Source organism: Centropristis striata, chromosome 16, assembly GCF_030273125.1.
Source record: "Centropristis striata isolate RG_2023a ecotype Rhode Island chromosome 16, C.striata_1.0, whole genome shotgun sequence".
NCBI classification, from domain to species: Eukaryota; Metazoa; Chordata; class Actinopteri; order Perciformes; family Serranidae; genus Centropristis; species Centropristis striata.
Window position 1 is genome coordinate 36004843 of NC_081532.1, and position 15090 is coordinate 36019932.

Consider the following 15090-nt stretch of genomic DNA (forward strand, 5'->3'; position numbering starts at 1 on the left):
GTGTCTTCTGATCGCTCTACAAAAACAATCTTAATTTTTATTCACAAAACACATATGTAGATGTTCAGGAAGAACTCAGGATGCTCAAAGTGAATCTGATCAATTGCCAAAAATGACACATACAGACAGAAACACACACACACTTACACCTGCTTTTTTATCTTACATGACTTCCTCCTGTTTTCAATTTGAAAACAGTTCAAATTGTAATCCAATAATGTATGGGAGAGAGTCATGGGCCAGAGTCAAGCACACATAAAAAAAATCTTTAGAAATGTTCTAGTTCTCTCTATTCTCTGTTTCTCCTTTCAGGCTGACTTGTCCTTCAAACCTTCAGTTGGGGTAGAATTCATCACCCAGATAGGTGTGCACATCCCAGAGTATGTGGAGTCTGGGCTCGAGATGCACACTAATATGTTCCATGAGAGCTCCCTCAATGCTAAGGTCACCATGAGCAGAAACCAGCTGAGACTGTCCATCCCAGCTCCTAATTCAAACACTCAGTTATTCAGCATTAGGTCAGTGGCACCCATGCCAAACAACACTTTTAGTGGTTACTAGTGTCATATGCTTCTTTCTTACCATTTCTCTGTCATTTGGAAATACAGCAACAACCTACTCTCAGTGTCCTCTGGTCGAAAAATAACCGTGCCATCCCTGGTGGAGTACTTGACCAACACAACTGACTGCCAGCCCCTTTTCAGTGGTCTCAACTATTGCACCACATCACGTTACGCCGATGTTGATTTAATAGACCAGGCCCCATATTACTCCCTGATTGGCGATAGCAGGTAGGCAGGCAGAGAAAGACAATTTTGCAAATATATTGAAACCCATTGATTCTGTTATATTGTAATTTTCTTGTAGTCTAGTCGTAATCCCCATAGGCCCAATACTAAACCCAGAAATGTTGAGTACCCTAAAGTTTTATTGCAGAAATGTCATCTATAGGCCTAATGGATGGAATTTAACTTGGTTGCTAAAAGTTGCACTTTGGGCAATTTGCATATCACCATGAAACTTTCTCAGTTGATTACTTATGTTAAGATGAGGAAAAAAATCCTGTTATATAGTTATTTTGCATGGGGCACTTCATTTCTTAATCCGTCCGTCCATAGGTCAACACTGCCTCCTGACCAAATTCCCTAAAGGTTTTCACCAACTCAGACCCCCAAGTATACATGTTTACTCTTGTAAAAAATATTTTGAGCATGACTTTATCAAACGATCTGATTTTGTCTGTATGCAAATGAGCGCATATTTGATGAGATATGGCCTCATTTGCATATGTAAACATTAAAATACAAAAAACATGCAATACATTTTTTTCTCCTCTTAACATAAGTAATCAACTGAGAAAGTTTCATGGTGATATCTATTATTTAATTTTTTTACCCTATTCACCTGTGCTGTCTTGACTTTATTGGCTTATTATGCTAATTATGCAAATTGCCCAAAGTGCAACTTTTAGCAACCAAGTTAAATTCCATCCATTAGGCCTATAGATGACATTTTTGCAATAAAACTTTAGGGTACTCAACATTTCTGGCTTCAAGAAATTACGACTAGACTATTGTGTCTGTTGGTGTAGTTAATATCTAAATAGTTACCGTAATTTGTTTGTATTCTAATGCAGTTCTTTTTGATTGTAACTAAATATATGGTTTACAGACCTAATCAGAGAGCCAAGTTTTATGAAACCTGCGTTGTTTTCTCAGGTTTGCAGTCGAAATCCAGCCAACAGGGGAAGTTTCAGAGTACACTGCCACCATCACTGGTGGAACACTAAGTGAAGGCAAAAGGGGTCATCATAGAGTAGACTATGTGAAGCTAACCTTAAAGGCTGAAGGTACTGCTGTATGATAATATGTGTGTTTGTGTGTGTGTGTGTGTGTGTGTGTGTGTGTGTGTGCTTGCGTGATCCAAGTATCCCTAAGAATTACATTTATACTATAGAATTCCACACCTCACAATTGAAATCAATAAATCAATCGATCAAGTAAAAAATCGACTGCTTATCCAGGAAGTAGTGTGTCCTTGTTGTGGAGTATGCAGTGATAGATGGGTGTCCACCATGTCTTGCTGTCATGCAGGAGTTTGTATTTTATGACCTTATTATTGAAAGTACAAAGTTTTCCTGATTTAAATCAAGGATATAGGATTTAGTGCCCTAACGGTAATCATACTTTATTTACCATTACTGTAGTTATCCGTAACCCTAATTATATTTGTGATAAATGTAAATACATCTGATAACATTGACCTGTCTTATTAGATCATAGGGTCACCAGTTGCTTTTTTCCTGGAGATAAACACTGATTAATTAATTTAATTTATGCTGCTATTAGGAGACGATTCATCAGAGGCCACTGCATCTCTGAAATACAACCGCAACAAGAACACTCTCACCAGTGAGCTCGTCATTCCTGATCACAATGTGGAAGCAGGCATCAAGCTGGCTGTAACTGACAGTGATGCCAAAGGAAAGAAAATGAAAGGTATCACCATTGATGTCACCAACAGGAACATCCCACAACTGACTCTTGTTGGAAGAACAAGGTATGTTGATCAATAAACAAATATTCCATCCTTCCTAGGCCTGTTCAGTATATTAAGCTACATTGATATCATTTCAAACAAGGTATAGAATGAGGCCATACCATTTGTATCATACTTTGATGTTCCAGAATGCGCTTCATAAAGGAGCAGCATAGTTCGGTAGCTCTCAGATTTTGCTCAAATTTGCTAAGTGTTTATGTATTTTCATAATATTTTTGATGGATACTTCCGTGAAGAGAAGAGTTTATTCAAGAGAGGAGCTTTTTTCATTGAAACGTAGCAAGTCTGGCAGACACCATCACCCTATTCCAGCTGAGTTGAAGAGGTGTTTTCGTGGTTGCCATACCTAATTTGAAGGCTCAGAAATGGAGATATAAGCCTTTTCTGATGTCAGTCATCATGGGGAATGTCAACTCTCTGCCCAACAAGACTGATGAACTGGAGATACTGGTGAAGATTCAGAAAGTATACTGTGAGTGTAGTCTTTAGTTGTAGTTGTGTTTTACGGAAACGTGGTTGAATCAAAAAATCACAGACTCCTCTATTTCTCTCTCTCTCTCAGCAAGGTAGCACACTATATTTGTTTAAACATTATTTCATAAAAAAGGCTTTTATATATACATATACATATATAAACAACTGAAGAAGCATTCTTAGAGATAGGCCTATTTCTATTGAATAATAGCCATTTATAAGTTTTGCAACTGTATATTTGCAAAATAAGTAGGGGGAAAGCCTCTCATAATATTTGGATCACAGTCTGTCTTAATAAAGTGCTTGTGACATCTCACATGTGGCTTTGACTTACAATGAAACCTTTTAGGTCACTTTGAAGAAAAAACATTTTCATCTCAGGTATGACTGGAAAATAAACATCCCAGGAAATGCCTTTAAGTTGCAGTGTCACCAACCTCTATCCTTGTTTTAAATGTAGACTTGACATGATGAAAGAGGCCATGTTGCAACTCAAGATGGTCATTCCCTCTCTGAGAACGGATGCCTCAGTCACTGCAACCCTAAGGAGGGATAAAGATATGCTGATGGACTTTGAAACCGTCGTCAACCTCCCTGAGACATCCTACCAACACAAAGCTTCACTCAAATATGGTAACCATGAGCCATCATTAACAACTTTAGCGTAGAAGACAGATGTAGAAAATTCATTAATTTGTAAATTTGTGGTTGCATTTGGATTTTTTTCCTAACAGACGATGATAAGTTTGAGGTGGAAGTGAAATCGGACCTGGAATCAGAAATTCAAAAACTGATCCCCAATGTAAAATATAATCACAGACAGCTGCAATGGCTCGTAGATCACATCCTGGACCAGAAAGTGGCAAAGACTGACATGAAACTGCGTCACATAGTCACCAAAGGAATTGAGGTAATGCTTTGTCACCCCTGTTTGGTCTTTTTGTTTGGCTGATTTTTATGTTATTTCAAAAGTGAAAGTGTTTTGGTGAAAAGGTAGCCCATAGGCCAATGATTGGCTTGCAGGTCGTGCTACCATGTTATGAAACTATGAACATTTAAAGGCCTACTCATTGAGAATTGTCCTCATTAAGTGCATTTTTCTTAAGTGTTTTCGAGCTTTCAATTTGTTGTTTTCAGTTAAATTAAATGTCTTTTCAATTAAATGTTTTCATTTCACCCTGAAGGCAGGTGATATATGGTTAGACAAACTGAAAGCACGGATCCCCTGTTTTGCCAATCTGCACAGTAAAAACCTTAAAGACCTCAACCTGCCAACTCTGCCTGAGAAACTGTTTCTGCAGTTGTAAGTGATTAATATAGAGTTCAAGAACATTACTTGCTTTCTGGAACAAATTAAATAATTTAAATAGTTAATTTAAAAAAAATGGAATAATTTTGATCATGCATTTTCTTTAATCTCAACAGTGACAACTTGCTCCAATACCAGTTCAACAAGGACAGGATGGCCATCTCCCTTTCTCTTCCACATGGAGGAAGAAAGTCAGAAGAACTGAACATCCCTACCACTCTATCCTTTCCCCTTATAGATTTACCAAACATAGGCCTACATATCCCTGCCAAAAACTATCCACTGCCATCATTTACTATACCACGCACTTTGGATTTCACTGTCCCCCTTCTTGGTCTGGTTGAAGCATCCATGAAGGTCAACAGCAACTTCTACAACTGGGAAGGCTCCATCTCTGCAGGCAACGACACTGTCGATGTCCCGTCCTACATTGCTCAGTACAGAGCTGTAGCCCAATCACCTTTCAACCTGCTGTCATACAAGCTTGAAGGTAAACATCTTTTTCAAACGCCAATTCTTAATAATTAAAGCAGGGGCACGCAGCTTTATTTTGTCATTGATCAAAAATCCCATGATAACCTTGCATATTATAATTTACGGAGCCCCCGAAATGACATGAGGAAAAAAAAAAGCATTGGAAGATCTTGGCTTTGAAACTCGAAATCTTGACTTTGACTGTGACGTCACTACACTGCATGTAGTGAAGTGAGTCGCTCACAGCCAGTTCCCTGCTCCTTGTGTAATTTCACAGAAGGCTACCAGTCAAAGGTGAATGACAAAAAGCAGGTCCAAACTTGTGTTTATCTCCTTAATTCACCTGAAAACAACAGCAGTCTGCTACAGTTAAACACACAGACCTCCTTGTAAAAGCAAATGTCCAGACACATCAGCTGCAATGTACAAACAATGCCCAGGTGTGTACTTAACTTGCTATTTGTTGTTACATTTATTTTACATATGGCATTTCTTGCATCCAGGTGCATCATATAACCATTAGGGAGGTTTACTCTGCCTGCAGACACCATGATCACGGTCGCCCATCGTACGTGAATATTAAGTAGCCATGTGGAACGTGCAGTCTCTTTTCATTATGGTCAAGTCAGCACCTATGCACAGTTACATTATGTTTTACAGCCTTTTTTGTAGTTAACTTTTAAACTTTCAAACATTTTTTTATGCATTTTGCTGAACTTTCACTTTCCTTTGTACCGTGCGTCAGGCACTTCCCTCAAAACAGCCTCAAAGTTTTTAGATTTTAGAAGATTTTAGAAGATTATCTCGTACGTAGAAAGATCTTGAGTTTTAGTCCAGATCTCGACGTTCAAAGCCAAGATCTCGCAATGCTTTTTTTTATCTCTCTCATGTAACTTTTTACACAAACTTTTTGCACCTCCTCTTTGTTCTATTTTCAGGCTTTAGAAAATGTAGCATGACAGGAGACTTTGAGCAATCGCTGATGAACTTATGAAAAACGCAATCTAAAGAGGGTCTTACAAAAAAATCCAATAAAATCTGTCAATATTGCCGAAGCTTTTCAGAGATGGCGAGAACTGTTGCTAATAGTTTAGCCTTCTGCTAACTGTAGCCAAAGAGCTGTGGCTGATATTGACCCGTACAGCCTACTAGTTATAAATCCCTAGAGCCTCGAATTGTAGTATGTCAACTCAAGTTATATAGTATGGCTCAGTTTGTTATTCTCATAGAATTGGCAGTATGGTGAATACTGTAATAATGGTGAAGCGGTAAAGTTAGCCACAGTGGTGAGCTCAGCTACAGTTAGAAGAAAACTACAAACAACATTCTCTCTCCATCTCTACTTTAGCCCTCTGCAAATGGTAGTCAATGGCTCGTGGCTGCAGAGTGCATTACCGGATGCAGATGTAGGCTAAATTCACACCGCCCCAGTTGAAAAACTCTTACTGCCCAGTCAGTATAGTTTCAGTGAATTTCTGTATTTCTTCTTCTCTCAACGCAACCAGAGGACTTTCATAATTATTTGAAGAACTTCTTCTTTCAATCTCTGAATGAACTAGCACAGTCACAGTGATTGAAATGAATGAGTAGTACTTGTGCAGGCTACTATATGAAGCATGTGTATTTGCTTGTGGTCATCTGGTGGCATGGGCGCAGGACAGAGGAAACAGTTGTGGAGGAGTTTTCAAACTCTGTCTTTAAAAAAAAAAAGGAAAAACTTGTGTACTGTAGCTTTAATGAACAGTGGCGTGGGCTTTTGTTATATTCCCTCAATTGCATGGCAGAAAAGATATTGCAAACATTTTGCATATTTAGTTCCTGGTCATATTTAGTAATTGTTCAAAACAAAATGTTAATTGTGCTGATAGATACTAATTAAGTTAATATCCCTTCTGTCTATCTCTTTTTCAAGGAACCGGGATGATGTCAGGAAGAGCTGATGATAATTTTAAGTATCAACTGAACAGTTCCTTCAGCCATTGCCTCATTGAAACAAGCTTCAGTGTCTTAGAGGCATTAATGGTAACCGACACATTGAATGCAAGAGCCAACTATAAGATTGAAGCATCTAGTCCAGTAGGCCTGCAAGCCTCTATCTACTACTCTGCGCAGTCAACTTCAACTCTAGCTTCAGACAATGTCTCAGGAGATGGTTACATGTACGGATCGCTTAAAATAGGTACATTTCACACCAATACATCCTACTCACACGACTACAATCTGAGTCCACTAGAAGGAGAAGGAAGAGGAGAGGCCAGCCTGCAATTCAACTCGCCATTTATCAACATTCACAACAAAATCCACGGGATCTCTACAAACTCTGAGTTAACAATTGTGTCTTCAACCACTGCCCAGAATGAAGCCCTCAAGCATGTAGCAGAGCTCAAGTATAAAGAGTCACAACTGACCCTGAAGTCCAATGCCATTGCCACAGCCACAGGTATATTATTCAATAGCAAAGTTGAACTTGGTGTGTCTAGCCATATGGCCCTTCTAAGTATTGAGACACAGGCAGATGATGACATATATAAAGCATACTCACTTATAACAGCATCCCTAGATACAAATGGCCTTGAGGTAAACTCTGAAGGTTACCTCAAACTTGACACAAGCCAAGGATTGCACAAAGCTTCTGTTATGGTTGGAAGAAATGGTTTGACCACAAGTGGAACTAACAGCATTCAGTGCAGTCCTGTCACAGTGGAAAATGTCTTCAGTGGTGCCATAGACAACAATGGAGCATCCCTGTCCTCACAGACCAAAGCAATGGCTGAGGAGAGCAAAGGAGAGCTCAACATTGAGGGTAAAATTGCAGCTGCTGAAGCCTCTTTGACCAGTGTCCTCAAGGGCTATGCCAATGATGCAACCACGAGAAACAACATGAATATTGTACTCAAGCGAGGGACTCTGACCGTAACTAGCGATGCCATAGGAACATTTAAGCAAATGAATACAGAAAATAGCCAAACACTGACCCTCACTCTGTGGACCCTCGCCCTCCGCTCCAAGACCAACAACTTCATCTGTGAAGATATTTATTACAAACAAGACACCAAGGTTGATATTAAGCCATTTGTTATGTCATTTGATATGACAAATGACCTAAAGTTTTATGATGTCAGTTTGAACAATGAAGGCCACATGAAGCTTAAACCATCTGAGATGGATGTGAATGGAAGTATGAAGGGAGCTTATGGAGAAGAACACAACATTAAACAAACCTATGAACTCAACTATGGCAGCATGGCTGGTACAATGAAATCCAGCACATCTGGAAATGTAATGGATGCTCTGCTGAGTCACAACTGTGAACTTGAGTTTGCTGGACTTTCCTCCAAGTCAAATTGTCAGGCAAAAATTAATTCTGAGCTTCTACGTTTGGATAGCACTATTCGCACAATGGCACTGCCTTTCAGCCTCACTATTGATGCTTTTATCAACACTGATGGAGAACTTAATGGACACACTGGACAAATGTACAGCAAGTTGTTGGTTAAAGCTGAGCCCCTAGCTCTTGCATACTCACATGACAGCAGGTTATCAACCACACATGTGCTTTCAAGTGGGGAGTCAACTACAAATCTAGATAACAAATTTGATGGCCTTCTGACACCAAGTGATCAATCTCTGACCTGGAAAGTAAAATCTAAACTAAATAACCATGCCTATAACCAGGACATCAGTACTTACAATAATCTAGTCCAGACTGGATTCAACTTTTCAGGAGTAATGTTCACAGACATTTTCAGCAAATTGAGCAAGGACAAGAAATCCGAAATGCAAGAATATAGTATGGCTGGTTTCCTCAAATATGACAAGACCAGTGACTGTCATATCATTGACATCCCGTTCATTGAGAACTTTCCTGTTGCTTTTGAGCAGCTCAAGAACACACTTGTTCAAGGATTAGAATCACTTCAACAGTTCATCAACAATTTAGACATTGAACAGCTAATCAATGACTTAAGAGCAAAGCTAGATCAGCTACCTAAGCAAGTGAGTGACTTTATGCGAGGAATGGATTTGAAGAACAAAGTGAATCAAGTAAAAGCAAAACTTGATTATTTTATCAATGAATTTTCTGTAACAATGGAAGACTTTGAGTTTGCAGTGAACACCTTGAGAAAGAATCTGGAAAAAAATGTTCAGGACATTGCCACCAAAATTAGAGACTTCATCATTTCAGTCAATGACTATGTCAAGGCCGGACATCTTGCCGACAAGATAGAAAATGCACTTTCACAAATTGGAAATCAGCTTCAGGCCTTTGATGACAGGTATGAAATAAAGAAATCACTCATCAAAGCATTTAATGCTGTTTTGGACATTATCAGACAGATTGATTTAGAGAAGCTCACAGAAGGCAGTGCTGTGTGGCTGCGAGATCTTGATTCTAAATTTGAAATTTTGGATAAGATTAAAAACAAACTTTCCGAAATGAAACAGGCCATTAAGAACTTTGACGTCAACATGTTTATGCAAGATGTAAAGGATTACATTCTCTCAATTGATTTTGCCATGTATGCTAAGCAGCTATCATATGAAATCCCATCTTCTGACATGGCAAAAGTGCTTGAATCTATGAATGATGTTATTGTCAACTGGATAGATGAATATGAAATCCCTACTAAAATCAATTCAGTATATTCTTACATTAGGGATCTACTTTTAAAATACAGTCTTGATGATAAATTTAAGGAATTAATGGATCAGGTAGTGATTCTCATCGAGCAATTCAAAATCAAAGAGACTGTACGGTCAATGGTAGATGCTCTGAAAGCTATCAACTTTGAATTTGCTTATGACAAAATGATGCAGTTGCTTGACAGTGTGACAATCCAGCTTAAAGCGGTTGACATTAGGAAAATGATTGATGAACTTAATGAACACATTTCTTCAATGCTTGTGTCAATAAAGGAATTTGACTACAGTGCATTTGTTGATGAGACCAACAAGAAAATTGCTGAGCTAACAAGCTATATCAACGAGCAGATTAAAACACATGAAATTGTGCAAAAAATTGAGGCGGTTAGGGAATTTTTCAGAGAGATCCAAAACTCATTCTTCACATATCTTGATGAACTCAAAAACACAAAGGTGGCTGATGCTCTAAAGAAACTGAAAAATGTGTTTGACACTACATTTTACAATGATCTCATGATAAAAATACAGGATATACTTGAAGACATGCGACAAAGAATCCTTGATATGGACATCAGAAATGAAATGTACATTTACCTCCAAAGAGCAAGTGAGTCATACAGCAATGTGGTTGCCTTCATTTCTGGGCAGTTTCACCAACTGATAGACAAGATCAGAAAAGTTGCCAATGACAATGAGATCCTCACCCAGTTGAAGCAAACTGTAGATGGAGTTTTGGATGAACTGAAAAGAGCTGAGATTGAAACTTCCACTTTTACTCTACCTCTCACTGACCTTGTCATTCCAGCATTTACAATCAACCTAAACAAACTACAGGAGATCAGTATACCAGCTCAAATTTTTGTCCCTGAGTTCACCATTCTCGGATCCTACAAAATTCCTGCCTTCACCATAGACTTTGATGAAATCAAAGCATATATAGTTTCAATCATAGACAAAATGAAAGAATTTGAGATCCAATTCCCTGACCCTAAGGAAATCTTTGGTGACCTAAAAGTTATCTACCTATCTCAACTACCAGATCTCACCTTCCAGGAAATAACTCTTTCAGAAATAAAATTTCCAGACATCATTATCCCCAAATTAAATCTCAAGGATTTTGAAATCACAATGCTTCCAATTCCTATGATCAAGTTGCCTGAGGTTCCAAGTGACATTTGTATCCCAACTTTTGGTAAATTCCATGGAGAATTTAGAGTGAACTTCCCACAGTACACTCTTGAAACTACAGGGAAGATCGAGAACTCAACATCTACACCAAAAAGCCCACAGTTTACAGCCACTCTCACTTCTAATGCTAAATCGCCCATCAAACTCCTCGAATACACATTTGAAGCCACTGCTCAGCTGGAAGCTCCCAAAATGAGGAAGTTGCTATTTACAGAAAAAGTCATAGCTACGAATGTGGGATTCTCGATTGATCACAAAGGATCTTTGACTCTCACTGGTTCTTCTGCGGAGGTTTCTTCAAAGACCACTGCCAAGGCAACAACACAAATGTACACGGCAAACTTGGTCAACAATATGGCACTGATATTGAAGAATGGAATTTCTGCAGCTCTAGACACAACCTATGACCACAACTTGGACATTTTATCAATTGACACTTCAAGTCGGGCAACAATTGAACAGAATATAGCAGCCACCATGGAATCAGGTGGAATAACTTTATCTGGCGAAACTACTGGTAATGGAAAGTGGACCATTCGAGACTACACTGATGAAGGTACACACAAAAGCAATGCAGAATTCAATATCAATTTAAGCACTGCCAAATTAACCTTTGAAGGAGAAACAAACTGTAAGGCCATGAAAATGAAGCAAACACTGACTGCTGAATCAGTAATCTTAAGCCATATCACTGTTGAAGCACAATGCGAAACTGAAGTTCCATTTGTCAAGAAGAGTCTTATGGCTTTAAATGGAAACGCTAATATTGGGGAGTTGAGAGTTGTAGTAATGGCCTCTCATGACGCAGAATTTACTGGAAGGCTGACTGGATTTATGGCCAACTCGCTGGAATTCATGGCCTTTCCATTTGAGATTATGCTTGGTGTTAAGAATCAAGTAAACTCAAAAATGTTCTTCCCCTTGAGCCTTACTGGGAAGGTGGATCTCCAGCATGATCATTGTGTCATACTAAACTCTGAGAAGCAGCGTGTTTGCGGGTTTACTTTGGCTAGATTCAATCAGTACAAGTACAATCACAACTTTACAGCAGAAAACAACAAAATGGCCATCTTCCTTTACTCATCAGCTAATGGAGAGGCTAATCTGGACTTTCTGACTGTTCCTCTATCTATTCCAGAGATAACTGTACCTTATCTAAATATTAAAACCCCTGAGATCAGAGATCTCTCTCTCTGGGAAAATTCTGTATTTGAAACCTTGCTTACCACTCCTCAACAGTCATTTGATATGAACCTGCAGCTTTATTACTACAAGAACCCTGAGACACACAGCTTTGAATTACACCTAGAACCATTTTACAATGCAATTATTGGCAATGCCAACTTAATCCAGGCTCAGTTTGAACAATGTAGAGATATAGTAGTTGCAGTTCTAAAAGATTCATACAACAGGGCAAAGTCACAGTTTATCAAACACAAAAAAGACACTTCTAGTCAGCCTCCTAGAATCATTACTGTCCCTGGATACAAAATACCAATATTAAATATTGATGTTTCTGCTTTCAGGGCAGAGTTGCCAGCATTTAGCTACTTTGTTCCCAAGGAGGTCAGTACACCAAGTTTCAAAATTCCAGCACTGGGTTTCTCTGTGCCATCCTATACCCTCGTGCTACCGTCTTTGGAGTTTCCTGTCATTCACGTTCCAGAAACTTTAAGTGTAATGAAGCTACCCACTTTCACAGTACCAGCCATTCAGAACCTTATTTTGATACCAACTATGGGTAATATAACTTTTGAATTTTTCTTAAAATCTGCTGTAATTAGCTTAAGTGCTAATGCTGGCCTTTTCAATCAGTCTGACATTATTGCTCGGTTTGACACTTCCTCAACATCTGTGTTTGACCTTTTGAATGGAAAAATTGATGGCACTGCCAGTTTGACAGGGAAGAAAGGAATGGAACTGGCCACCACAGTGTCCCTGAGGCATAACAATGTAGAGGCACACCATGAAAGTGTTCTTATGCTTACAAAAATACGCATGGAATCTTTGGTTACCAACAATGCAAAAATAAGTCTACCCTTCCTCAACCTTGAATGGTTTGAGGAATTCATTGGAGATACCATGGCCGAGCCAAATGTTGCTTACAGGAAAAAACTGAAGTACATCTTTACCATTCCTCTGATTGAGTCTGTAGGCAAAGGAAACCCTGATATTAACTGGGCAATGGAAGCACCTTCCTATCAATCACAGGAGCCCTCTACCCGGGGGGATTCAGACATAACAACAATGGACAGTTGTGTCTTTGCTGGAGCTCTCGAAAATGAAGTCAAATTCCACCTTGATTCCAATATGTTGCGTTCAACTGTCAGGACTGTCTTTAACTCATACATTGACAACCAGCAGAGACAAAAACAAAGCTCAGACAATAAAGTCTTCCAGTTTGGTATGGAAAAAAATTTGGCTTTTGCAGTCTCCTTGCAGCGGATGTTTGCAACAGTTGATTACACCAGTGATAATAGTGTGAATTTTGCATCTTTAAAGACAAATGGAAAGCATATTGTGAAAGGAGAACTACTTTTTGTTCCTCTAACAACCTTCAAGATTACATTGAACATTGATGCAAGCCAGCCAAGTAGTTTGGGTCAAGCTGGACTCATTCAGAGCATCAACCTTGCCATCAGCTCAGAGAAGCAGTCTTTAACTTGGACTGGCATGGAACAGCTGGCGTCTTTCACCCATGCCTTTGATTCACTAACATCCAATAGTGATTCTGAATTGCGCATGGACTTGACTGGATCAATGAAAGGCCACTTAGCTTTCTTGAAATCAGTAAAGCTCCCTGTATATCACAAGACTCTCTGGAATGTTCTCAAGTATGACCAAGTCACAAATGTAGATGACTTACAATTTCTTACCATCTCTTCCAGCATTGTTTACACAAAGTCCATGGATGGCCTGGAGTATACAATACCATTTCAACTCTTTGAAAACGGCATCATTTTTAGTATCCCTGACATTACCATTGCAGTGCCTTCTTGGATAAAAAAAAATCCACACTCCAAAAGGAATATAGACATGCTATTGGATAACCTGGATGTCCCTCACCTTCTCACGCTTCCGCCTCCAATCTCAGTTCCAGCCTTTGATCTTCCATTTACCAACTTGCATGTGGGACCCTGGACAATTGATCCCAAGAACCTTACCATTCCTAAGGTGATCACCACTGCAGCCTTTGACATTATGCTGCCTGGCTTGCCAGTCATATCAGTGCCTAGTTATGACATTGAAACAGAGTATATACAGGAGAAAATGTCATTCCTTTCATTAAAGATGCCACAACATGGAATCACAGTCTCATCTTTCACACTACCAAATAATTTTAAGATTGGAGAACACACCATCGGCCTAAATGAAATCGCAAATCAATTTTTAAACATAGAACTTCCAACCATTGTTATCCCAAGGCAAATCATTGAAATCCCAGAAACTGTCTTAAATCTGCCTACAAGTGTCTTTATTCCAGCTTTTGGAGACCTCAGTGCCACTCTGATAGTTTCCTCCCCTATTTATAATGTGTCAACAACTGCCGATCTGAGGAGAAAGGACTCTAGCCTTTTGACATCGCTGAATTCTATCTGTACTTCTACCATGATCTTCTTGGAGTATGACCTCTCTGGTAAGACACTCTACTGTGTTTGAGAAGACAATTTTATATGAATAACGACATCTAGTGCCTTATTTAGGCCAAATGTGAACATTTCATCCAAATAAAATCTTATGTCAATTTGAAAATCAGAGCCAATCTACCTCTATGAACTGACTTTTGCTAATGTGATTAAAAGATTTTATCCAACATCAATGTCATAATTCTATTTATATCATATGGATATTGACTGACTAATTTTCAAGTCCACTCTTTAGCACTGGTGACAGTCAGCTAAATAGTCAACCTGGTCTCACAGGAATCCATGAAATAGCCACGGATTCGCTTAACTCAAAATCCGTGGAAAAAGCCACGGAATCACTCAAATTTCTGTGAAACTGACACGGATTTTGCTACAATGCAATATCCCATGGCTATTCCATGGATATTTGTTCCTATTGGTTTGTTCCAAGTCACGTGACTTTCAAGGTTCCGGCGGTCAGAACAAAAAACATGGCAGACAGTTCTCTCATTTTTAGTGAAAAAATTAATATTTTGACTTTGTTTCTGCATAAAAATGGATTTTGATGACATTTCTAACGAGAAATATATGTTTTATTTTCTAAATATTCACTCAGTGAATGTACATAATCACTTTGTCGCGAAGATCTCGCCAGAAAAACACGATCCGCTGTGTTTTATTTTGAAATCTCCCTGATCCTCTGTGTATTTAACGGAGCAAACCTTCGCCCATTACATGTCTTGTGTCTGAGGTTGATTTGCTGATCAACATATTATTCTGTTGCAGCAGGAGACCCTAATGTTGACAAAGTGACGT

The 15090-nt window shown here is 38.9% G+C and overlaps 1 protein-coding gene across 2 annotated transcripts in view; it reads left to right on the forward strand.

Moving 5' to 3' along the window:
* Positions 1-15090, forward strand: part of apoba (apolipoprotein Ba) — a 39026-nt gene that overhangs the window by 18606 nt on the left and 5330 nt on the right. For both annotated transcript variants that reach the window (XM_059353049.1, XM_059353050.1), the window contains exons 17-25: positions 313-518; positions 609-791; positions 1719-1849; positions 2349-2559; positions 3494-3666; positions 3768-3943; positions 4218-4336; positions 4459-4832; positions 6729-14285. In XM_059353049.1, the coding sequence (XP_059209032.1) occupies positions 313-518; positions 609-791; positions 1719-1849; positions 2349-2559; positions 3494-3666; positions 3768-3943; positions 4218-4336; positions 4459-4832; positions 6729-14285 (9130 nt within the window). The remainder of the gene's footprint in view (positions 1-312; positions 519-608; positions 792-1718; positions 1850-2348; positions 2560-3493; positions 3667-3767; positions 3944-4217; positions 4337-4458; positions 4833-6728; positions 14286-15090) is intronic.